Source organism: Rattus norvegicus, chromosome 8, assembly GCF_021556685.1.
Source record: "Rattus norvegicus strain SHRSP/BbbUtx chromosome 8, alternate assembly SHRSP_T2T, whole genome shotgun sequence".
In the NCBI taxonomy this organism is placed as follows: Eukaryota; Metazoa; Chordata; class Mammalia; order Rodentia; family Muridae; genus Rattus; species Rattus norvegicus.
In genome coordinates, this window is record NC_141541.1 from 84568718 (window position 1) to 84595559 (window position 26842).

The 26842-nt window shown below is 39.7% G+C and overlaps 1 protein-coding gene and 1 long non-coding RNA gene across 4 annotated transcripts in view; one reads left to right on the forward strand and one right to left on the reverse strand.

The window, feature by feature from the left end:
* Window positions 1-18231, forward strand: part of Hmgcll1 (3-hydroxy-3-methylglutaryl-CoA lyase like 1) — a 129820-nt gene extending 111589 nt beyond the window's left edge. For 2 of the 3 annotated variants that reach the window (NM_001276472.3, XM_087563111.1), the window contains 2 exon segments: window positions 11606-11731; window positions 15606-18231. In NM_001276472.3, coding sequence (NP_001263401.1) covers window positions 11606-11731; window positions 15606-15716 — 237 coding nt within the window. In that variant the 3' untranslated portion in view covers window positions 15717-18231. 3 annotated transcript variants of the gene reach the window in all.
* LOC148004250 (uncharacterized) lies at window positions 1814-20112 on the reverse strand. Its single transcript, XR_015627339.1, has 3 exons — window positions 19794-20112; window positions 3918-4212; window positions 1814-2568 (listed from the first exon to the last, which is right to left on the reverse strand). It is a non-coding gene; the product is annotated as an uncharacterized LOC148004250 (long non-coding RNA).
* Window positions 20113-26842: the final 6730 nt, after the last annotated feature.

The window sequence follows — 26842 nt, forward strand, 5'->3', positions numbered from 1 at the left end:
ACAGAGCAGCAGCTCAATTCGCTTCTAAGTCAGTTAATCAACTGAGCGGTTGCACTTGGTGGGTGCCAGGGTGGGGATTGGGGGTTGCCGGGGGAAGGGCTATCACCTGATGGTAAAACTCTGTGATTTTTTTAGATCGTTAAAAAGGCACGCCATGGTCTCTGCCCCTGTAGCAGCTACATACACAGTTACATAGCTGTCTACTTCTCTTGTCCCCCACTCCACTCCCCAGCTTTGTACAAAGTTAATGGAGTACAGTGAGTATTTTCACCGGAGGGCCGAGGCTGATGCTAATGACAGAGAGCCAAACTGAGATGGTCGAATTCTTTCTGGACATTGAAGTGTGAACTCAAATGCTATATTTTTGACAAATTTTGTCACTTATTTTTCTCAGGAGATCCAGCAACTCGTTGCTTTATACTCTGAACTTTCATCTCTCTACCCCACTTTCCCCCAAAGCACAGTTTTCTCTATTAATTCACTTGCTCATCTTCATGCCTGTTCCATGGTCACTCGTCATAAGAACTCTGTTATGATTTTTATGTTATGGCCCCACTCTTTAAACTGGACATAACCTGTGACTTCTAGCTTAAACGCCTTCCATGGTCTTCCTTCCTGCCACTCAGAGAGGCTACCTTCACTTCTATGACGTCACCATTCTGCATAACATGTCCTTTCCCCAGTAGCTATGTCACACAGACTTTTATTTTATTTTTAAAATGTTTTTACTTAGTCTGTGAAAATTCAGAGTAATTTTTATCATATTCATATTCTTTTCCATTCCATAACCCATCTCCTTCCCATCCCTTGTACCCAGTCCCTATCCAGCCATCTTCTGTGCTCTCTCTCTCTCTCTCTCTCTCTCTCTCTCTCTCTTTCTCTCTCTCTCTCCCCCTCTCCCTCGCCCTCCCTCCCTCTCAAAACAAACAAAACAAAAGAAAGAAACATTTAAAATATGGAGTCCAATTTGTGTTGGACAGCTACGCCTAAGCATGGGGCCTGCCTTTGAAAAGTCAGACCACTTTCTTTAAGAGAACCATCTTCCAGCCATTATCACTGTGAACGGCTTCTTGATTAAGAGGTGGGGCTTCACCTTTTCTTCGGTTCTAAATCTACTCACAGCTTTGCCCCCTTCAGCCAAAATGATGACATTATTTATTTCAGAGTCTGTCACTGATAGAAAACCAGTGGGTACCCTGACTGTTACCTTTCTTAATTTTCTGCAATATTTATCACTGTACTATAAATGTTTAGGGGAAAATTCCTACTCTGGTTTGTAGTATTCTCTTTTTCTTACTTGTCTTTCTTTTTGGAGACACACACACACACACACACACACACACACACACACACACACACACTTTGTCTCTTCACTAAGACAAAGACCCAAATCTCTGCCACTCTTATACATGTTCCTCCCAAGAGCCCAGAAATGGAATAGTAAAGTAAATTCCGAGTTTTAGTTGGTTTAACAGTGGCCTGGAGCAATAAGATAACTGGCTCAATAGTTATGTGTTAGCTCAGACTTTGGTTCCCAGCACTCACACCAGGATTCTAGGAATTGCCTGTAACTCCAGCTCCAGGGGATCTGACACTCTCTTCAGACCTCTGCTGGCAACAGCCAACAGGACTCACAATCATGTAACACATAGGCGCGCGCACGCGCATGCATACACACACACACACACACACACACACACACACGACACACACGTGTGTGCACACACACAAATAGAATTAACATTGTGGGATGATCTACGCAAAAGTGAAAAGCAGGGTAATGGATACACAAAGAAGTTAAAGGCAAACCAGTCGTGAGGCTTTCCACAGTCACAGTTATAGAAGGCAACTATAATTAAAGAAGGGCATTATAGCAAGAGGCAACCACAAAATAACTTAGTCAAAATATTAAGTTACCATTCTAGACAAAATATAATAAAAAGAATTAGCCAATTAACAAAAGAGCGGCCATGAAAAAAGAGAGACCAGAAATGTAGGCCACAGGAAGCAATGAGCCAGAGGCAGATGGTAGCTAGGAACTTAGAAACTGTGTTCTAGTTGGATAGCTTTGAATCGTACTGCAGATCAGGCTGGATAATGGCTCAATGTTTTGCTTTACCTACGTTGATGTTGTTTGTCTATTTCTGTGCTCACAAGATTGTTTAGGAACCCAGGTGTCTTCTCGCCCATGGTTCTCCATTTCTGAAGACCTCAATGTCATCCACATCTGATTATTTGAAAGCAAAGAGCCACGTAGTTTCTGAAAACACTTGTCTGAGAAATGGCTCACACTGAGTTGTTCGTGCACTGTCGCTCGTGCGCTATTGCTCGTGCGCTGTTGCTTGTGCTCTGTTGCTTGTGCACTGTTGCTTGTGCACTGTCTCATGCACTTTCACTCGTGCTCTGTTGCTCGTGCACTGTTGCTTGTGCTCTGTTCCTTGTGCACTGTTGCTCGTGCACCGTTGCTCGTGCACTGTCTCATGCACTGTCGCTCGTGCTCTGTTGCTCATGCACTGTTGCTCGTGCACAGTCTCACACGTTTAAGCACAGCGAAGTGCTGTTGTGTAGCTGGATCCCGAAAGGAGAGGAAACAGGGTTTTGGTGAAAAGCTACGACGATTGGGTGTCCAAACTTTTTTATGCATTAACCTTCCTTTTGGGACTTGAAATAATGCATATTTTTTGGTGTTCACAAAGGAAAATGCTGACTTTCTGGCCCAGAGCACATAAATCCTCAAGCTAGAACTTCGGACTATTTTTGACTTTTAAATGTTCAAGTCAGGAAGTAGCATTTGGTGTTGACATATGAGATTTTCTTTTTTTTTTATGTCAGGTCTGTTTCTTGCTTCTGAAGTGTGCATTAGAAGCCTGAACCTTAGTGATTACTTAGGAATTGGTAATGTGGAGGCTCAGACATATATATGTATGTATATATATATATATACATATATATATATACCTTATATTTATCTATTAACTGAAAGCATGGCTATATCACAATCCTTGTGTTTATGGGACATTGGTATAGTAGTTTTATATTAATATACTAGAAACCATGGATTGTGGATGAAGAATGAAGAGATTCATTCAAAAAAAAAGAAAAGCCGACAATGTTTCTTCAGTGAAGGGACAGGAGTATGAACGGAGCTGGACATGACATTATGTACATGTCGGAAGTGCTACATCAAGCTCGCTGGAGTGTACACTCAATATACACAAAGTTAGAAAGAAAATAGATAACACTAAAAGAGATCATTTACAGAATGGAATCTGTAAGTGAGAGGCTGAGTTAGATCAAAGTGCTTCTGTCATTATTGTACTGCCAGAAGGGAATTGTGAAAAAAGAGTAAACATTCACTACTAAAGCCCACTTGCCCTAAGTACCTGTCATATGTAATTATTACAGAGAAAACACAATTATATACCAGTTATTATTACATTTTTATTGAATATTAAAATATATAGTATCATATATTATGTCAATATAGAAACATAGACTATATAAATACATACTATATAATATGTGATATATAATATTAATATTATAATATATATTTATTATTATAGTCTGGAAATGCAAATACATACCAGAGTATCTTGTTCTTTTATCTTTTGTTTCCTTAAAAATCAATTAAAATCATTAAATATTCTTTGAAATTATTAATTGTGTCATACTAGTCTCTATTAATAAATTAACTGTTTTTTCCTTGTTGTGCACTTAAAACAAGAACTGATTTCTACTCTTACAAGAAATAGTACAAAGACTATCTGACCTTGAGCAAACTCTATGTCAACATTTTCTGAGATTTTCTTGGGCTGTCCTCCTAGAAATACAAGAAGGGGGCAAGTGGGTTTTTCCTGGAATGTCTTGATGACATTGCTAAGAAGGAGTCAATCTCCCAAGGAAAGGGTTCTTACCTGTCAGTGCTCTGTTCTCAGCTCACACCGCATCACAGAGTGATATTTCAGGTCAGAGAAGGAATGGTGTAAAGGGGTTTGGCAGAGCTTGTCCCTTAGTTCATGACAAATGTAAATTGGTTCTCTCAGTCCCAATGTACAACTGGCCCTTCCTTTGTCTCATTCTAATCATGTGAAATAACACATCCCGGTTGCCTTCCGAGACCCTCAGTTTCCTCATCCATCAAGTGGACATGTGTTATCAGCCACTTCACATGGTACTCTGGAACTTTCTCCATTGTGAGGTGTACGATCCCTGTAAAAAGTAACATAAGTATTTCTTAATATCTTTGATATTTTCTCAGACTTGCCAAAATGGTCAATTTCCTTGTTATATATATTTATTTGATTGCTTTTATTTTTATTTTAATATAACTATTATATTTTAATATGACTAGTGAAAGTATGATATAACCTATTTTACAGCAAGAGGAAAGAGTTTAAGAAATTTTATTTCAAAGTCTAATGTCTATCATATGAAAGCTTTACTGATGACCACATTCAATCCTAAATGTGCATACATACATGCATGTGTGTACATAGAATGGCTGATACCCTCGTATTGACATGTATATCGGCTGGCCAAAACCTAGAGAATTACTCATGGGTGCCAATTGTTTATCTCCTATGGTTATCAAGGTATGAGATCACCTTTACTATACAGACACATGGCAAATGGGAGTTCTCTGTTTGGGGACCATAGTTCCACATGGACTATAATTTACATGGTTGACCAGCATTTCTTGGTGAGATCTGGGCTTACTGAAAAGGATGCTATGATCCATTATTGATGTTGGGATTAGAAAAGAGAAGTAATAACACTGGTGGCTGCAGCCATCCACTAGAGAGAACACCAGCTATGGTGAATACAAAGAAAAACCAACTTACCAGAAAATGGCGATAACTTTTTTAATAATATATTTTAAGTGTGTGTGTGTGTGTGTGTGTGTGTGTGTGTGTGTGTGTGTGTGTGTTGCGTCTGTGTCCCCTGAGGCCAGAAAAGGGTATCAGATTCTCTAGGGTGGGAGTTACAGGCAGCTGTGAGCCAACAAACATGGATACTGAGATCTAAACGCATGTACTCTGAAGAGGAGCTTTACCACTAAGCCGTCTCTCCTGGTCGAATGAGTACAGTTCTGTTATTTTATCCTGTATGAACATGTATTCAATCCAAAGTGAATAATTTTCAATATTAGCAATAGTATTTTAAATCTAACATGTAGATTTTAAAAGGATGCTAGTTTTTAGAGAACAAAAGAATAGATTTTTTTTCAAAAAATTTACATTGCCAAAATGTTAAGTGTTCCTTGAGACTTTAATAACTTCAATACCTAAATGCCTAAAATCTTAGACTGCATGGAATGCGCTGAAAACAAAATAGGAAGCTTTTAAATTTGTTTGCTATGCTTCCATTATGTAAACACACTTACATATTTTGGGGGGATTATGTCTAAGCACTACTTATGGACAAACCTTTCTTTAATTAGTACATCTGTATAGTTAATTAGTATTTCCGCATGGTTTGAGCATCTGGCATTTTGTAAAATTAGCATGCCTCAGAATTTATCTACTGTTCTAGTAAAGAAGCAATACGTTTATGATATATCTTGTCCTGTTTATAACTTTCTAGAAAGGACTATTAATATCAATTTTGCACAATCTGCAGAGCTCAAGCCAGTGGAAACCACAGTGAGGTCACGGGGTTTATTGATTAGTAGGAGAAAGAGTGAATGGAGGACAATAACAAGGTTTCAGCTGAATATTTTTGTTTAGTTTGCTTTGCTTTATTTGTATTTGGGGTCCTGGGAAAATTGCTTCTCTTTGGATTCCAATAGGTTACCTCTTAGCACGCAGGACACACGATTTAATAAATTTTGTTTCTACTCGAAGATCTATGAGCACCGGGAGTTTTTGTCTAGTCAGTGGAATCATGGTTTTAGTTAATAACTATTTCAAGTCAGAGGAAGAAGTGAGCAAACACATCAAGAATATGTTAGCTGTGGCCTTGTGCATTCTGTAGCCTCATTAATTTTACATTTATTTTAAACATAAGAAAGTTGTTTACTTGATGAATTGTATTACATATTAGCTGTACACTCTGAGTGGGACCCAGTGACTCGTGAACACAAGTCATGAACTTGGGGGATTCTAATGTTACACTGCCACCACGTGGCTGTTCATCTCAAGATGAAGGACAGTGCTTCTGAGATGAAAAAACAAGTACTTTGTTTTTATTAGAGTGTCAGAAAAGTTTGATGTGTACCACACACACACACACACACACACACACACACACACACACACACCCTTGTACAATCCACCCATCGGGAACCTGTCTTAAGTGAAGCTTTGTGTTTGATGAGAGACAGGACAATCTCCTAATGCTGGCCATCTTCCCGAAGTGCATTATTTTCAACTACACATAATCATAAGAATTTAGTCATAAAGTCTACACATATCCCCTCTATTTATAATAATCAATAGAGCAAATAATGCTCTTCTTCTTGGTTTACTCTCTGGTCGTCCTCCCATTTGCTATACAAACCACAAGACAATCCTGCAGTAACTTTGGAGAAGTAAAAGAGTGTAATATTTGTTGTTTCTATTCTTAAACACACATATATGTTTTCAAGACATATATTACACAAATATGAATACATATGAGGTATGATGTAATGTTTTAATATGTGTATACATATTGCGATTGTATGTTTTCTTTTACTTTCTGCTATAAGTCATTCTGTGTGGTTTAGAGAGCCCTGAGCTTAACAAGTCACCAGCTACCTCCTGAACTTACAGACAGGAGCCTCCACCCATAGCTCAACACTGTAATCTTTAAATCACAACTGCCCATTGAGAAGCTTTTTATTTAAACAGAAGATATAATTGAGAATTATTTAGACAGTAGAAATAATCGAGAATTAAGAGCTTTTGAGTAACGTTTAAACAGTTTCCAAAATCACGCTATTTTTCTTAAAAAGATTTAAAGGTATTTGAGTTCATTATAGATTCATTTATTTATTTATGCATAAATTGTGCCAGTGCAAGTTTCTGTATACCATGTCTGTGCAGGTGCTGACAGAGTTCAGAGTGTGTCTTGGAACTCCAAGAGCCGGAGTTACAACCCGTGAGCCACCTCACATGGGTGTTTGCAACCAAATCGGGGTCCTCTGAAGAGGCAGTAAATTTCTTAACCACTGAGTTGTTTCTCCAGCGCCCCAATTTTATTTCATTTTTTTTTATTTTTTTATTTATTTTTTTTTTTTCTCGGAGCTGGGGACCGAACCCAGGGCCTTGCGCTTCCCAGGCAAGCGCTCTACCACTGAGCTAAATCCCCAACCCGTTTATTTTTTTTTTAATTTTCATTTATGTGTATGTGAGTGTGTCTGTATGCCATGTACTACAGAAGCTGCAGGAGCTGCAGGAGCGAGCTTCTGATCTCCCAGAGCTGGAGTTACAGGTAGTAACGACTTGCTCAATGTGGGTTTCTTGGCATGATGGGTCTTTTAGGTCTTCTGAAGAACAAGAAGCACATTTAGCCACTGAGCAATTTGTCCAGCCCCAGTTACATTTACATTTACTGTGGCACACGTGTGGGTCAGAGAACAAATTATTGGATTCCCCCCCTCCCCCATCTACCATGTGGGACTAAGGTTCAACATCAGGGTGGTGGCAAATGCCTTTACCAGATGAGCCATTTCAGTGACCTCGAATATTTAAGGGAGTTTGTTTTGTTTTGACTTGAGTTTTGAGATGAAGTCTCACTATGTAGCCTTGCTACCCTGAAACTTGCTATATTGTCCAGTTTGGCCTAAAAGTCACAGAGATCCACCTGGCTCTGCCTTCAGAGTGCTAGGGTTAAAGATGTGTGCCAGTATGCCCAGCATGGGATCCAATTATGTATTATTTCTTTTCATGAGTAATATAAAGAATAGACTCTTTAAAATTGCTTTAAAATAAAGCAATTTATTAAGCTCTGTGGTTTAAAGTTTTCTGGGAGCTGTGTCCAGAGCTAACCTGATTACTAGAGAAGAGGCAAGCAACCCTCTCCAGTTTAGTCACCCAGATTATGTCTGCCTTTCCTAGAACACCATGTGGGTGATCCTTGCAGTCTTAGACTCCTAGGATACAAGTCTGTGTGAAATAATGTTAACTGGAAAATTCAGGTGTTTTGTTTGATATCATCCTTATGTATTTATTAATATCTTACCCTGACTCACCAGTTCGCACAAAGCTATTTTGTTTTCTGTTATCTGCACTGAGCAGTGTAAGTCACTGAGAATAAGAAAACAGGATTAAAATGAGAGAGATTATATGTGGGCTGTGAATATAATTCCATTGCTAAAGTGATCTACTTACATGTCAGAATTTTTGAGTTCAGTTTCCAGCATCAGATAAAATCAGACGGGTGGCTCTTGCTTGTAATCCCAGCACTCGAGGGGTAAAGGGAATAGGAGCCAAAGTTTAGGGCCACATGCAGCTACAAACAGAGCTTAAAAGCAGCCTACTTTCATGAAACTGTGAAATAAAAATTACGAATAACCACACTCTGAATGCTTAACAATATTGTTAACATGTTGGTGTATGTATCATTAAGATACATACATGACACCACATTAATCTGTATAGTACACATCCTTTCAACAGCAACTTTGTTCCCTTAGTTAAATTTCTGTAGCATTTATCATTCAATTTTATAGACACAATTTAAATTATTTATATGGCATTTTAATTGTTTTATAAATTTCCTTCTTAAAAACATGATAATGTTTCCACAGAGGTATGTATATATTTACTTGATTTTAATATTTTAATTATCTACACATGATATGTAAAATATTTCAAGACAGGATATCCTTGATAAAGAATTTCTTGGTGCCCCTCTCTGGTTGTAGCAGGTAGGAGCTCTGGCCCCATAAGAACCTGAGTGCAGGCACTCAGAACTTGGCTGCAGCACTCAGGAGAGTGAGGCTTGTATCTCCCTTGGGCAGCACAGTGGAGCTGGCCCTGGAGGCACAGGCGCAGGGAATGAGAGCCGGAAGGCTGCTGCTGCCCCTTGCGGGCTGTGGCATTGACGAACTGGTAGGGCAGTGCTGGGGAGCGCCCCCTGGTGATGCAGTTGCTGGTGAGCTGGCGGGTCGGTCAGTTGAGCTACCTCCCAGGCTCAGATCCAGGGCTCCACGACATAAGGCAACCACAGGTTATCCTAGAAGAATCCCCTGAGGATCCAGTATAGCGCGTGTAGCAGAAGCCAGAGGCCTCAAAACAGACCAATGACTCAATGCAATGAACATTCATTTGCAAGTAAAGATGTGTGGACAAAAGGTTATACTGGGTGACACACTGTGACACACGACTGTGACATTTTTTATTCTATCTTGGTTTTTTTGTTTGTTTGTTTGTTGTTGTTTTTTTGTTGTTATGGGGGAAGGTTACAAGGGTGGATATGAACATTGGGGAGATGACTGAGACTGTGCTGCGTGATGTGAAATTCACAAAGAATCGATAAAAAGTTAAGAAAAGTAATTTTTAGCATATTGTATATTGATAATAATTGTTTGTCATAAAATTACAATTTAAATTCCCACTAATGGGAATTTTTGTTGACTTTCAGATCCTAAAATCTTACCTTTTAAAATTATGCATTTATTTACTCGTTTATTTAATAGTGTGTGTGTGTGTGTGTGTGTGTGTGTGTGTGTGTGTGTGTGTGAGATCTCTAGGGAAAGCCTCATAGAGTATCCCCTGAGAGTGAATCATCCACAGGCTGGTCAGATGCTGCCTTACACCCACCATACTGGAAGCTTTGGCTTTTTGTTGTCTTACCCTCTATTGAGTTCTCCTTACTAAAACCACTCTCCTTGAAGTGTGGAAAAGCCATGGTGTTTAGAGCAGAAGGTTTAAGGTCCAGTTTGTGTTTGGCCAACACGGCATGTGTGGCTATATGGTGTTGGATGTGATACCTAACAGTAGCCATCTGGAGGGCTATGAATCAGCACAAAATGGCTTACATCAATGTAGTCCGTTATATAGGATTCCCCGTAGACTGCCACTTCGTGTGTGTTTTCTATAAATACGATCTTCATGTCAGAGACCTTCACCTCTACTTACAAGAGCCTGCTGTGAGTCTAGTCTGTAGACTTATGTGTCTAACCCCATGAGGCTGGTGTGCTTCTGTGTCTGCCTCTATGTGGTCCATATGCGCCTGGGTACCTGAAGGCAGTTGCCTGCCCAGCACCCTGTGTGATGGTAAATAATTTATCTTACCTGCCCTTACACCTTACAAGCTCTTTACCTCTTCAACCTCAAATCTTCCCATGACGCTCTGCTTTTCTGGGTATCAGTGTTTGGTCCTCACACATGGTTAGCGTCTTGGCATTACGGAATACAGTACATCTCTAAAATTAAAACAAGTGCACGCCCAAGATCGAAAGGAAGGAAGTGAATAAGGGATCCAGCTTCAGAAAGTGACAGGCACACTCAGAGCTTTAGCATTAGAGAAGCGCTTTAACTACTTTTGGGGAATGACTTGCCCCTAGTATGTTTAAGGGACCATAAGCAATTCTAGTGGGCTCTCAGTACTCAAGTCTATTGAAACTTCTGTCTCTTTTTTGGAGGATGGATTAAATCCCAATAAATGGGTTGGCTGGAAAGTGTAGTGGGTGAAGAATTGATTAAGTATTTCTGTAGCCCTCATTATCAAGTTAGTTGTCCAGAGAAATGGCCCACCTAAATCCCTTTTTATATTATTGAGAGCTGAGGCCCAGGACTTTCCTTGCCGTCTTGGTTTGTATATCTTTCCTAGTATCAGCACATAAACTCTTTGTCCTCTGCATCCCAAGCGCACACACCCAATCTATGCAAATTTGCAGCTTCCGGAGGCTGTGGATACAGGCAGAGCGGGTGTTCTCTGGGTAGAGAGAATTCTCCACCAGACCATGCACTTACACAAGAAACCTGAGGTTTCTCCCTGTGAAGTGGGGAGGGTATGGGAACATCTTTGCACGCGTGAGAGTTGTGAGTAACACACACAAAACGTTACAACTGCTGTGATCAGTTAGCATGTGATCAGGGGACGTGATCTGCTGTAGGTGAGGGTCTTAAATGCCTCTTAAATACCTCTTAGTTCCAGAGTCTTTGTGTCAAGTATTGTTCCCACAAAAGTCTGGTGAATTAGCAGGTAAATGGGTCCCACAAAACCCACTACAGATACAAGCCTCATGTCTAAAACCTAGACCCAACTCTCAGTCTTCGGTGACTGTGATTCTGAGCTGTAGTGTTGGAATGCTCTAAAGGTCAGTGCAGAAATTAGAGAATCTGTAGAACCAGAGATGAACTAGCTGTTCTCCAAGCTCTGAGCATGCCAGCTGTACACTTACGGGGGATAAACAGACAAAAGCCATACCTTTTCAATCTGGATGTAAAACTGGCCCAGCTGCAAAGACTTTTAGTGCAGATTTTGTTGGTCTAAGAGACAAACTTAGAAAAGGGAATCTCCAGGGATGATTCTAGCAACAAGTGAGAGGTGACTTCACATAGCATATAGCATGTCCAGACTGCTTTCTGTGTCTTCACAACAGGTAAAATGGAAAGGAGTGATTCATACCCCATACGCGCACATGCCTTAGCTGTCCTGCTTTATGTTTCAGATGGGAATTAACGTGGTGGACTCGGCTGTATCTGGATTAGGTGGCTGCCCTTATGCAAAAGGTGCTTCTGGGAATGTAGCCACTGAGGACTTGATATATATGCTTAATGGCATGGGGCTCAATACAGTAAGTTCTTTATAATGTATCCTCAAACCCCATGCTTTCTTTTCATGTTCGGACAGGAATGCGTTCTCCCACTTGAAAAACAGCTGAAGTCAAAGTTTCATTACACGTTTGCTATTTGCTATGTTGTCCAGGAGGAAACCAGAATGAAAGGGTTGCAGGGACTTTGCCCATCCGTACTGCTGTGGCGACGCTGCTAATCATGTTCTCATTCCACATTATAAAGCTTTGTGAACGCTGAAGTATGTCTTCACGTGTTATCTGCTTTGGTTTTGCTTATTTACTGTGCAAGAGCTCGCATCTTCGCGATTATAACGCTTTGACTTTGCAGTTTTGCTTATGGCGTGAATCCCCAGAGATGACGAGATGGTCCTCAGTCAGGTTGGGACTCGTTTGGCCTGGGGCTCCTGACACCTTGCAAATGGTCAACGAAGGGCGAGGTTAATTAAACCTAACATGTAAGACCCTGAGTCTCAAAGAACCTTTTGCCAAATATCTGAAAATACAGGTCTTGCCTGTACTGACGGCAGCTAACACTGAGCTTTCTTTATGATTAGTAACAAAATCTATAAGCACAGAGAATATTCCATTAAACTAGGAAAGGTAAGAGAACTATTCCGAGATGGTTGGATACCCAAACCATAAAAGCATCAGTTAGTTTACAAAAGAAATTGGCCTCTCTCTCCTCTTGCCTCTCCGGTCTCACTGTGATTACATCAACGGCCCCCATGGCATCTAACTTATCTGTAATCCCACTTTCTTCCTCACGGCTTTCACATGGCTCTGAGTGGTCTTTTACATCACGCCCCATTTCATCTAGACAGTAAGAGAAAGCCAACAACGTCACACCTAGAGTCTCTCTGTACCCCAGGCAAAGCTGCAAGGATTTCGGTGCTTCCCTGGATTCTGTATTTTTATAATGGATTCTGTATTTCCCTAGAGCATGATACTGTTTATTCTTTTGTCTTCCTATGCAGCCAAGATGCAATTATAACTCATTCATGCTCAGTGTCTGTAACAATCAGATGCTTAGGAAATATTTACTGAGATTTTACCTGACACCAAAGACTAACAGCTGTTGTCTAAAAACAACAGAATAGAGCGTTTATCTGCTCTTTCATTGTTTTAGAAGGCAGCGGCCTAAAAGGAAGAGAGATTGAACCTTTCTTGGAACTTGGATGATTGAATTACGCTTAATTAGCAGCCAGTGTTCAACATGTTATGTAACTTTAGATTTCAATGCCAGATTCTAGAAAATCAAATGCCACCCTGAGAATTTCTCAGGTTGTGGTGCACCGTGGTCACTATGAGTCACAGGCCCAGTTAGTTACCAAGTTCGAGCACTTATAGGACCTGTCTCTGCGAGTGAACGATCGTCTCTTACACTAGTTGCATTGGAGTCCATCCCTACTGCAGGGCTGTCTGTACTGCAAGGCCACCGTACCATGCCTCTGCTTCAGCGCCTACCAGAGAGCTTGTATTTCCTCCAAAAAGAAGGCTTACTGCAAACACACTCTGGCCTGCTCAATTACAAATGGTATCTGTGACTGGTTCACCCATTGTTACCTACCCATACCGTGGCTCTCCTCCTCCCCAAACTCCACATGTACTGTGCAACTCTTTTTAGGCCTTTTGTATTGCTTTTTGTTACCTGCAGTGCTCCTCATAGCCTCTCATTAGAGTTACCACATAAAACATGAATTGAGTTGTACGGCCCACAGCCTCTTCCCCAGCACATTCTCTCCACACTTTCCTCATGAGTTCCTTGGTCTTTTTAAACACTTGGGCATATCTTGCTCCATGGACAGAAGTATAGTACAGAAATTTGTATTCATGGGCCTGTAATTGCCCATGAACACGTAAGCTTCATGGAGCTCAATGAATCACAATCTGTGTGAAACCTCACAACATACGATGTTGCTTTCTAGACATCTGATAAATGATTTAAGATTAAATACATAATAATTCTATAGTCATATCAGTTATTAAATGAAATAGAAAAAGACCAAAACAAAATTCTTTCTTGAGATAATATTAGAATATTGTCTGTACATAATTGTTAGAAATGGAATTTGTACAACGTTTAGAGGAGCATTAATGACAAAACTATTCCATCGAACCCTTACTGGATTTAATTCAGAAATGTAAGACATAATGAAAAGGTAACATTGGGTTAAGAATTTAAATTAAAATGTAGACTCAGATGTTCTGTGTCAAAACCAAATTTCTCAAATTAAAAAGAGGGCTGCTACCCTGAAAACATGCCCATATTGTGAAAGAAAAAAATGTTTAAAAGAATTGTTTTACAAAATGTTTCTTTGACCATTATTAAAAAGATAACAAAGAACATTCCAAAATATGTCTAGAAAGGAAAATTAAGGTAAACAGGTTATAAAAAGCTTTATGAAATTTTATTCTTGTCCATTTTAGGAGGAAATCAGATTTTGAAAACTATTTAAAACAGCTACTAGCAATTTACTAGCAGAGAGTAATTTTACTTGCTAGTCCTCACAGCTTCCAGTTCATAATGAAGTAAGATGTAAAGGCGCAAGAGATGTTGTGAGGACAAATCTATAGTGGGCATTCCCACAATGCACCTCTCACGTCACAAGTGTGCTATGCAAAACACTCTTACTACTGCAAGGCCTCTGGGTGAGGAACATGCCCTTTTCTTGGCCTTCAGATCAACTATGATCTTTCCTTCATGGATTTTCCTAAGCCTCTGTTGCTATGATACTTCCTTTCAGACAGTACAAACCATCAGGCACAGTAAGTGCTATTGTTTACTAAATACTGTTCATGTTCTCTGCCTTACCGGTCCCCACTTCATACTGAGTCACAATTCTGAGCCTGTGTATGGTTAAAAAAAGGCATTCATTGTTGTTGAAAAACTACAAAAAATAAAATGGTATTTTTTATCCCCACTAGGTCTACACTGCAGTGCCCCAAGATATCTGCTGGATATCGTGCCAGAAGCACATATTCCAATTCCATGGCCGCCCAGACTAGCTGCCCAACACTCCCTTACACTTAAATATGCACATAAAAGAACACACAACCCAATAACCTTTAATCCAATTGATAAGATTTAATTATCCACCTAAACACACAAAGCCCAGTACACATCCATCCCTTAAGAACTTTAATAACAACCTGTAAATACACAGAGTGGAATCTTAACTCAGCTTCCATTTTCTCTCCACCCTGACTACTCTCCCTATCCCTCTTGTTTCTCCTCTTCCGTTCCAGTCTCCTCCTCTTCCTTCAAACTTTTCTCCTGCCAATCCTTCCTGCTCATCCAATGACAGGCCTCCTTCTATCCTGTACCTGCCCTCACCTGTATTTTACAAATTCAATGGGGAGAAGGTTCTGGTGAAGTCACCTGAGTCCTGAGTAGTGACTAGGCAGCTGTCCTTGGGGCAATGAAATTAGCATCAAAATACAGATAACTCCAGGGCAAACCACAACAATTCATCTTTCCCGGAGAATCTATATAAACTTACCCAGTTTGTTTCTTTATATATAATAAAGATATCATTCTTCCCAATTCAGTTTCTAACTGTAAACGTCTCCAATCCATTGCTGTATGTTCTCTCTTTCTTCAAGTTCTACGATTATCCTTCTTAAACATTAGATATGTTTGCGAATTGTACTATTACTCAGAGGTGTCTTCTGCGTATCATATTTTCATGGAGTGGAGAAATCTAAAACACTGCCTGCATTGTTCATGGAAATAAATGTACAACCGTTTTCCTCATTTTAAAGAGTTAAGCAACTACTAGTGAGATAAAAGATTTGCTTCATCCTTTTCTCTTTTTCTTTTTCTTTTCTTGACTCTTATCCCATCCCACCTGGTGTCTTTTCTTTTCCTTTGCAGGGTGTGGATCTCCACAAAGTGATGGAAGCTGGGGACTTTATTTGCAAGGCAGTGAATAAAACCACAAACTCTAAGGTTGCCCAAGCCTCCTTCAAAGCACGACTTGAATGAGTTTATGGTTTGAGAAAGAGAAGAGCCATTCCCGCCCCAGTTCATCACAGCATCATCAGTGCCAACGCATTCTGAAGTGGAAGTAAATAAGAAAGAGCTGGGAAAGGAGATATGCTTTGGAAAGTTTATCAGTGGGTAGACCATGAATTCGGTGGAAGGCAAGACGAGGCATTTGTTCAACTGCAAGCTGGGAATTAACACCGGTGCACGTCCTTCTGGGGGTGGACAAGGCCTGATCATTTGCTCTTACAGAAATCATTATATTTTTTAGCTTAGTAGAGCTGAAAATTGACTTCAGATTTCTCTAAGTATCAAGTGCTGTGTTAATGCCTCCTCAAGCCACCTTACCGCCGGGTACACATTGTTAGTGGTTTATGAGCCTCGACACAATGCAGAGTGTGTGGCCCTGAAGTTGTGTGTTTTTCCTCTGGATCCCGGTTCTCCATTTGCCAAGTTTGTTAAGTTATGGACCAAGAGCCAAAGTTTCATCTGACCCAACATAATTTTTAGCAATAGAACTTTTATATTTCAAGTGCGGCTAACATCTGTTAACTATTTCAATGACTTTATTGTGCTCCAAGTTGCTGTGGTCAATGGCAAGACGCCACATCCTGAAAGCACGCCGTACCTCCCATGTTTGTTCCATGCGTTCAGTTTGCTGTGTTTTACATTTAATCAGTTGTAGAAAAAATAGTCCACAATGTTATTTAAATATGGAGAAACTATATGGTGTGATTTTTATTCTGGTGTCTGAGGGACAGTAATGACAGGAGACTGACGTAGACACTCTTGTCTATTTCCATAATATCTAGGTTACTTTTGAATTGCCCAAGGAAATACTATTGTGATTTTAAGAATTTTAATATAATTTTAACTGATGAAAAGTCTGTTTTCCTTGACTTAATATTCTCTCTATCTGTTTGTTTTTATTTGACTTTAGAATATTTATTTTGAAGTGGAATGACAGAAATATTATCTTTTGTGCCAGAAAGCATTGTAAGGGATAATGAAAATTAATACATTAAAGATCAAGGCCTGGGGCTATGGCTCAGTGGTCAAGAGCACTGGCCATCCTTCTAGAGGGCATAGACTTGATTCCAAGCGCCCATATGATGATTCAATAGCATTTATAACTCCAGTTTCAGGGAATCTAATGGCTTCTTCTGGCCTCTTCTTGACTAGTCAGGCAAGAAGGACACAGGCATATGTGCAGGTAAATCATCCATTAATGCAAAATAGCGTAGACATCCTAGAAAATAGTAAAAATATTGAAATGAAAATATTCAAGACAATAAGGATATTGATTAGAAGTACAATATCGTTAGAGGTATATGGTAGGGAAAACTGGAATGGAAACATACAGCTTGACAAAGAAACCTAAATTTCCATAGAAGACTCCGACTTGTCAGCTTGTAACGGTTCTTCAGGAGGGTCTGTTACCGCATGCTTTCCTCAAGCGCACTGAAAGCAGTTCTGTGCTTGGGGGCTCAGGTTGGAACATGAATGGCACAGAGGCAGTAAAGTGGCATTTGATTGTGGAGCTGCCTTAGTACCCCCTCCCTGATCATCTCTTTTGACTAGGGTGCTGCCAGGCATCGACATCAAAGGTTCTTTTTTCTCCATTTTCTGAGGAAATTGATTTTCCCTATCAGAGATGTGGAGTGTTCAGTTTTGAGATATTTGGGAAAACATCTGTTTATGCAGACTACTTGTAAAATCAGTGACCAGCATTTTCGTTTGGAAATGAAACTCAAAGTTCTTTCACAGACGGAGCACATAGAAACCTCAGATATAGTGCTGTACAGTTGCATGGTGCCTACCTCCGCAGATCAGCTAATTTTCATGACTACCTTGATACTGTCTACTTACACTTGACATAGCTAGTTTATGTTTTCTTCTCTCTCTCTCTCTCTCTCTCTCTCTCTCTCTCTCTCTCTCTCTCTCTCTCTCTCTCTCTCTGCTGTCTTAATTTCTTAGGAAGAATTTTCTCAACTGCCCAGGAAACCTTGCAGTCACTGCAGGACCCATTGGAAAAAAACAAAAAGCAAAAAACAACAACAACAAAAAACTCACCCATATGTATTTTGATACCAAATTTTGCCCTGATTTTACCTAGAAAGACTTAAGAACAGCAAGGCAAATACAACGTTTGTTGAAATGTGAATGAAAATAATCTTTCTTCACATCTGCCCTTAAGTTAAGGATATTCTGCATCCTGGAACTTGTACATTTTATTATAGAGATGTGTTGCCGCCTGTCATAGAGTTAGGAGTTTTGGTAAATTGTCAATCACTCTACCTAGGAGTGTAAGCACCCGGATTTGATCTCCCAGACCAACGAACCAACAAGCAGAAATAATTTTGCATTCTGAAATTTAAAAAAAAATGTAAATCTTAACTTCATGAACTCAGAGCAAACCAATTTAGTCTGTTAATTTTCTAGTAAATTCAATGTTCTCTTTACATTTTTAGCATTTTATTTACTGTAAAATTTAATAAAGACTTTCTTAGCTGTATGTAGATGGCTCTTAATTTCCACATGCATGCCCTTAAGTTTGATAATTTTCATACTATATCTTCTAAATGAGGGCTTCCCAATGTGAGTCAAAGGATTCAGCATTGAATAAATAATTCATACCTGCTGTTCCTATCATAGTTGTAAATATGCAAAGACTGAAGAGTCAGAACAAAACAAATGCGAGTTAAAATAATGGACAAGGAGGATCCCAGTAAATACCCTCTATCTTTTTGCTCTCATGGACTAGAAGATACGGATTTTGTGCTTGAATGGGGTGGGCTCCAAACTAAAGAGGGAGAATGGGGAAGAATAACATAAGAAGCACAGAAAACAGGCAGGAGAGGGGCTGGTCTAAGGGAGAGGAAAGAAAAAGAAGAGAAAGACAAAACTATCTAGTTTTTGCCAATGAATACCTATAGACACACATATTATACTATGATGGGCCACATCAGTTAGAATATTTTAAACCGTATGCAAGCTGACAAAAACCCAAAACAATAAATTTTAAAACTCACTTATCCGACACATTTTCAGAATTTGCTTTTCCACCAGCGTTTAACTCAGTGGCTCACTCATGCTTCAAGGGCCCTTCCCGCCCTAAGGGATAGTTCACCTTCAGACAATGGGTCCTAAGAGTGCAAGCTCATTGCAACTCTTCGAGCCTTGCGTTCCACACAGCTTGCAGTATGTGCAGGGCCTTTCCCTGCGACTTTTTATTATCAAAGTACAGTATACACTTACACCCTTCCAAACTTCCTCTCCTGTTTCATTGAGCAGTGGATCCTTGCAAGCCCTTCCCAAAGACGTTTATTTCATCAGCCTAGACTAGGAGGGTAGACTAAATAGAGCATCTGGGAGCAATCAGTAAGGAAATTCCCATGGAAATATATGCCATAGTGAGAAAGGAGAGAGGTGAGTTTATAATCCCAAGGAAGAAGCCTGTGTCTAACAACTCCGAGACAGGAGGAAAGGGGAATAATTTTGTTTTTTACTTTCATGGTATAGTCTTTAATATAGACATATTATAATCTTGATCAAGTTCATTATTTTTGCCAGTTAAATAATTAAAAGTTAGGGGGGGAAATGTTACCAAGGAGCAGGAGGGAAATTCTCAAACGCAGCAGACAGCAACAGACAAAATCAGCCAGAATAAAAGGCTTTTAATAGGGGCAAGGAAACACAGATACCCCGAGCACACAGACAAATGGGTCTCAGCAAAGCATAGAGGGTACACAGGAAGCCAAAGTCAGGTCAGACCTTGAGGGCTGGGGTTTATTGGGTCTTTGCGGTGGTCTTCTTGACCTAAATTAGGATTGGTCAGTTTGAACAAAGACAGGCAGGCTGATAAATATGGTAACTCTTTTAGGTCACTGTTTGGGGAATTCGTGACGTCATCAGAGCTGCGTCAGGCTTAACTTGTTCAACTGATGGTCTCCTGAAGCTGTTTCAAGTAAATCCACGTTCATCTATCTGTTCTCACCCCATTTTCATCACACAGCCGGTGACACATCCCCACTTGCTTTAAGAACTTTCTGTTTGTATTACATAGCACCCCCATACCTGTTGTTCCTGGCTCAGACTTCCTCACTTCCACTGCTGTTTGGCTTCCTCGTCTCCTGTGTCTTTAACTTCAGACTTAAATCACACAGTTGCCTCCATTTGCCGTACTTAGCACGGATTCAGGCCCAGCAGGACTGTGGTACCAGGTTCTTTGTGAGGCATGCAGGCCCACCGTGTCTCAGCTCACAATTTAACAAGATCCTTACTTGCCTGTTCTGCTTGTTTCAGATTTTTGGCCTGTCTAATAAACACCAGAAGCCTTGGGTTGAAATACTTTATAGCAGTTTCCACTTTCCTCCTCAGGCATCGTCTTTGCCATGCCCCTCAAACAAGATGGCTGAGAGCCATCCGATGTAAACAGGGAACAAAGTTGAGGAGGAGATTGGTAAGGGAACTTCCTGAAATAGCTGCAGCAGACCATCAGCGGAACAAGTTAAGCCTGATGCAGCTCTGATGGTGTCATGAATTCCCCACACAGTGACCTTGAAGGGCTACCATTCTTCATGATCAGACTCCAGCTGGCACGATTTTCCTACTGCCTGTAGGACCCTGTGCCTCTGGACTGGTTCAACAAATTCAAAGCTAGAAAGACCAGAAGCTCTTAGTTTGTATGGACTTCATTTAATAAAGGAAACACTGTTAGAACTATGCAAGTTACCCATACGAGGTCATGTAGCTCTGCCTTTTCCTTTTGTTCTTTCAGAACCAGAACACAGTGAAGTCTGGCATGTTTCCACCCCCCCCCCCTCCACTGCTATATTTCTCCTGCAGTAAACTATCTCCTTTCTTGTAATATCCATGTGTCTCTGTTCTGTTCATTGTAAAGAGACTCAAGAACCTGGAAACTGAAGTGGCTGCCCTCCAGATGCAAAAAGCAATTCTTTCTTTTTGAAAAACTTTTATTGGTTCTTTGGGAATTTCACATCATGCACCTCAATCCCACTCATTTACCCCTCCTCTTGTACCTGCCCTCTACCCTTGCAAACTACCCCTAAACAGAGGAAAAAAAAATCTCATTGTCGAAGCTTTGGTGTGTCACTGTGTCTCACAGTTTGTCCATACTTCTTTGTTTGCAAATATTTATTGCAATGACTTGTTGGTCTCATATGAGGCCCCTGGCTTCTGCTACTCTATCAATGCTAGAACCTCTCTGGGACTCCTCTTGGATATCCTGTGATTGCCCTGTGTCATGGGATCCTGTAATTTTTGGATCTTTAGAACCAGCCACTTCATGCCTTCCAACAGTTCATCAATGGGGTAGATAAGGGGGTGGGCTAATCCAAAGCACTGGTTTGGGGCCTTAGGGGATTTTTCAAGCATAATAATTAAAACTGAAAACATGTAGGGTTGGCAAAGATCCCTTCCCAATCTGTAGGCTGCTGTTTTGTCCTGTCGACAGCACCCTTTGCTTACAGAAGCTTTTCAGCCTCAGAGAGGATGTGCCTATCCCGACAGAGAATTTATGTGCAGGGTAGAAGATGCCTAGAGGGGCCTCCATCCTCTCAGAGGACAAGGGAGGTGGGGAGACTGGGTAAGATTTTTGGAGGGGGTTCCTAAGAGGAGGGGCAGTGAGCAGGCTGTAAAGTGAATAAATAAAAATAAAATAAAATGTTTGTACTCTCACAAATAGTAAAGAAAGATTTTTCTTTCTCAAAATGTAACAACAACAACAACAATAACACCCTTGAAAATATGATGTTAACCATTACAATATCAGTCGATATTTGTGTCTTTAGACATTTTGAAAGTTTTGTCTTTGCTGTAAAATTTAATAAATGATTTCTTTTAACCTGCACTAGGTCTGGCACCGCAGTGCTCCAAGGCATTTGTTAGATATCTTCATCCCAGTCAGAAAAGTGTCTCACCTGCTCTGCTCCATTCTATATCGCACTGCCAGTGGCTCCTCTCTACCCATCTAGTTCCCAAGGCAGGTTGCCACCATGCCAGAAACACATGTCCCAATTCCGTGGTGACCCAGCGTCTCCAGCCACCACACGCTCTCTTGAATTCAATTAGATCGCCACATGAAAGAACACACAACACAATAACCTCTGATCCAATTGATAAGATATAATTGCCTGCCTAGAAAGATATAGTTGGCTCATCTAGATACACAAAACCTATACACACCCATCCCTTAAAAATATTCATAACAACCTGTAAATGTGCAGAGAGGAATCTTAACATCGCCGCCATGTTCTCTTGGCTGCCTCTCCTCTCTCCCCCTCTCCAGTCTTCTCCTCCTCTCTAAAACTTTTCTCCCACCCATTGTCCCTTCTCATCCAATGACAGGCCTCCTTCTGTCTTGTACCTGCTTTTACCTGCATAATGACATCACCCTACATTTTGTAGTTTTGTTTTCTGAGATTCTGGTATAAGCCATGGTTCAGACTACTGAAGAGCAGGGTTTTTAACCCTGGTATCCTCTCTGTTTGTAATGCCTGCCCTGGGCATGACTGGTTCCTTATAATTAAGAGATCAGTATCAACAATACAGTTTAAAGTAAACATTCAGACTCACCTAAACTCAGCTGGCAGGAGAAGTCTTGCGGTCTTTAAGCTTCTGCTCATAAACATAGTGGGCATGCCACCTGCCAGCCATCCATTCATCTGGGTACAAATTACGGAGCCTTGTTGAATCCTAAGCTTGCGTGTGTAGTCAGAGTGAAATCCCTAAACAGATTTAAGCAGATATACAGTGGGTGACAGGGAACCCATGGTCTCATGTCAAGGTTGCCTTGGGTCAAATATTCAACTTGCCTGAATCTCATTCTTTATATTGGGATTGGGCACTCTCCAGCCCTTTACTGGAAGAAGGCAGGTCCCAGAGAAGGCCTACCCAGCCTAGAATATTTGAAAAACTTACTAAGCTTTATTGTAGACTTTTAACTTATTCATTTATTGTCTAGTTTTTTTCCCAATTAGAATATGTGTTCCCTATTGAGTTGCTTTTCTTACAGCCTTAATACCCTAACATATCAGGGACTGCCATCATATTTTTCTAACAAATTTTAGCTCAAAGAAAAGTAAGAAATGACTTTAATTCAAACACTTAGGAAGCCAAGGAAGGCAACCATCTCATTAAAGCAAGCTTTGAAATAGATGTACTGTTTAGATTTCCTGAGAATGTTTTTTAAGGACATATTTTTTAAGATTTATATTTTAGATAATTATTTTTAGATCATATTTCTAGAGAATATCTTTTTGAGAAAACACTTGCTAAAGTCTTTAAATTATAGGATGCATAGTTGAAACAAGAATGTATATATTTGTGCACTGAAGGAGTTGTTAATAAGTGTCGGCATTGGGCTGGAGAGATGGCTCTGTGGTTAAGAGCACTGGCTGCTTTTCCAGAGTTTCTGAGTTCAGTTTCCAGCAACCGCAGGGTAGGCTCACAACCATCTGTTATGGGAGCTGATGACTTCTTCTGGTGTTCATGAAGAGGGTTTATTCATATACATAAATTATATATATATATATTTAAAAAGAGATAAATAAATATCAGCATCTAGGGATGGAGCTCAGTGGCTAAGCTCTTGCCTAGAATTCACTGGTTCAGTCCCTAGCACAGAAAATAGAACAAAGCCCAGGAAAGTAAATAATATAAGGAATGCTAGAGAAAATAAAAAAAATTTAAGAGAAACATTTGCACTTTTATGGTTCACTTGCATAGTACCTGCCTGGCCCAAGTTCTTAAAATTGTTAATTGTTCAGCATGAAACGAGTGAAAATAACTGCTGGGCTTGGTAGCACAAAATTCTCCTGAAGAGCATGAGGAGAGAGCCGCACCTAGCAATTAAGCAGCTTCCTCTTCGTGCTACCAAACTTGGGGTTCGACTTCTGTACTGAGAGAAGCCAGTTCAGCAACTGATTCTCAAGAAATCAATGAAAACAACGAAATTGCTAAGAAGGGCAGAAAAAAGGATGTATTCAATATAGCCACACTGGGAAAAGGAACAAAGAAATCCGTTGACTTTCTAGTCTACATTTCAGATCCTGAGGTGAGACTGAGGCTTAAATCAGAAGTCTAGGGAAATGTGCACTAAGTGATACTGGTCAAGGTGTGGTTTTACCCATTATTGTTAGGTATTTAATCCCATCCTCCTGAGTGGGCTGAGAAGGTACCAGAACTGTGTAAAATTGTTTTCCTAGAGACTGGTTTTTCCTCTGGCCAGTGCCCCTTACTTCTTCCAGCCTAAACTTCCTCAGAAAATTCCAGTTTCTTTTGGTCCATTGTTGGAGCTGTCTAATTGTGATTGAGACATACAGGCATCTCTTTACGATGTCTTCATTTCTGCAGGCCAGTTAAAACCAAACTCTGCAATCTTTCTTTCCACTAACAAGGAACTTGACCTGAAACATTTATTCAAACACCTACTATGTGTATTATTAAGGAAAAGGCAGGTTTTCATGACATCTGTTATCAATGTGGTTAATAACTTCGCTTCCAGACCTTATCAGTTCAACATTCCTCTAACATTTTCAGTTATGTGTATTTTGGAATTAAGTTTCTCGGTTACTGATATACAGACAAATTTATTATGTGATCCCATTCCAAACTGCATGACAGATTTAACTAGGGAGAATGGGGAGGGAGTAGGTTAAAACACATATATTTGTATGTTAGTCCTAATATTTGGTTTCAGTCTGTCTGGAATGAAGCTTCAAGCATCAGTGTTTGGAAAGCCATCTACTAGGGAGTGCTAATGCTCAGCTTTAGTAGAAAGTCTCCTTTCTCTGGGCAGTGATGTGACCTGGAGCAAGAAACATAAGCAGCAAGGTCTGTACTTTCCAGGTGCTTCCCACAGAAGAACAGGCTGACCTTGGAATCAGCTCATAGGAGCCAAACTTTGGATGGGTGTTTATTCCCTCCATAGACTAAGCAAAGTAATAGATTCCATATGGTAGAGTATAAAGTAGTTTAGCACTCGATTGCATAAAAATCCTATTACTGTCTATCAACAGATAAGTGGATAATTACATATATGTGTGTATATGTATGCATATTTACATATAGCGTGCAGCTTTATAAAATGAATTTAAAAACAGTAGGGAAATGGATAGATCAATATTAATCAAGATCACACAATCTGAGCAGAGAAAAGGAAACCACACACATTCTTTCTCATATGTTGCACCTAGCACACACACACACACACACACACACACACACACACGTATAGTGTACACCTGAGACATGAAGAAACGAGAATAAGAAAGTCTGTATGGAAGGATGAAGAGGATTGAGTATAGCTCATGGACTCATGGTTTGAAGGGGACTTACATTTAATTGTTTTTCTAGCTCTAATTCTGCCATAGACAATATTATTATTGATTTTGGTGGTAGATAATTGCAGAAACACATTATACACAGTGTAAAGTTTGATGTGAAGTTCCACAGTTACCATTCCAGGTTTCTATTCTAATATATAGATGTGCATTTCGTTGTATAAACTATGAATCTGGTTAACTTTGGTGTGTGATGTTTTTATTTACCAGTATTTATAATAAATTTTACAAGTATTTTTAAAAAGCTTATTAGTGAAAATAAAAACACAATAACATTCATCAATAGTAGGTGATTTTAATACTCTACTTTCATCAATGGTCAGGTTATCTGAACAAAAATAAACAGAAACATCAGAATTTAGTGACATACACGAAAGGAACTTAATAGTTATCTACAGAATATTCTAACAAAATACCAACTAATATACATTCTACCTAGAAGCCCACAGATTCTTTTCCAAAATATACCTCAGACTGGGGCATAAAACAAATTATAAGAAGTTCATAAAAATGGAAATAAAATACATCCCATCTGATCATAATGCAATGAAACTTAAAATTGAAAGCAAATAAATTTCTAATAAGTACACAAACCCATAGAGATTAAACAACTCTTTATAGAACAATGAATGGGTTAAAGAAAGAAATTAAATGTAGAAATAAACTAAAGTAAAAACACAATATCACAAAACCTCAGAGACACATTTAAAAGCAGTCTTATCACCCTTCATAATAGACCCAAATAATATAAAGTACCTCAGTGTGACTTTAACCAAGCAAGAAAAAGATCTGTACAATAAGAGCTTCAAGACACTGAGGAAAGAAATTGAAGAAGACCTCAGAAGATGGAAAGATCTCCCATGCTCATGGATTGGCAGGATTAATATAGTAAAAATGGCCATTTTACCAAAAGCAATCTACAGATTCAATGCAATCCCCATCAAAATACCAATCCAATTCTTCAAAGAGTTAGACAGAACAATTTGCAAATTCATCTGGAATAACAAAAAACCCAGGATAGCTAAAGCTATCCTCAACAATAAAAGGACTTCAGGGGGAATCACTATCCCTGAACTCAAGCAGTATTACAGAGCAATAGTGATAAAAACTGCATGGTATTGGTACAGAGACAGACAGATAGACCAATGGAATAGAATTGAAGACCCAGAAATGAACCCACACACCTATGGTCACTTGATTTTTGACAAAGGAGCCAAAACCATCCAATGGAAAAAAGCATTTTCAGCAAATGGTGCTGGTTCAACTGGAGGGCAACATGTAGAAGAATGCAGATCGATCCATGCTTATCACCCTGTACAAAGCTTAAGTCCAAGTGGATCAAGGACCTCCACATCAAACCAAACACACTCAAACTAATAGAAGAAAAACTAGGGAAGCATCTGGAACACATGGGCACTGGAAAAAATTTCCTGAACAAAACACCAATGGCTTACGCTCTAAGATCAAGAATCGACAAATGGGATCTCATAAAACTGCAAAGCTTCTGTAAGGCAAAGGACACTGTGGTTAGGACAAAACGGCAACCAACAGATTGGGAAAAGATCTTTACCAATCCTACAACAGATAGAGGCCTTATATCCAAAATATACAAAGAACTCAAGAAGTTAGACCGCAGGGAAACAAATAACCCTATTAAAAAATGGGGTTCAGAGCTAAACAAAGAATTCACAGCTGAGGAATGCAGAATGGCTGAGAAACACCTAAAGAAATGTTCAACATCTTTAGTCATAGGGAAATGCA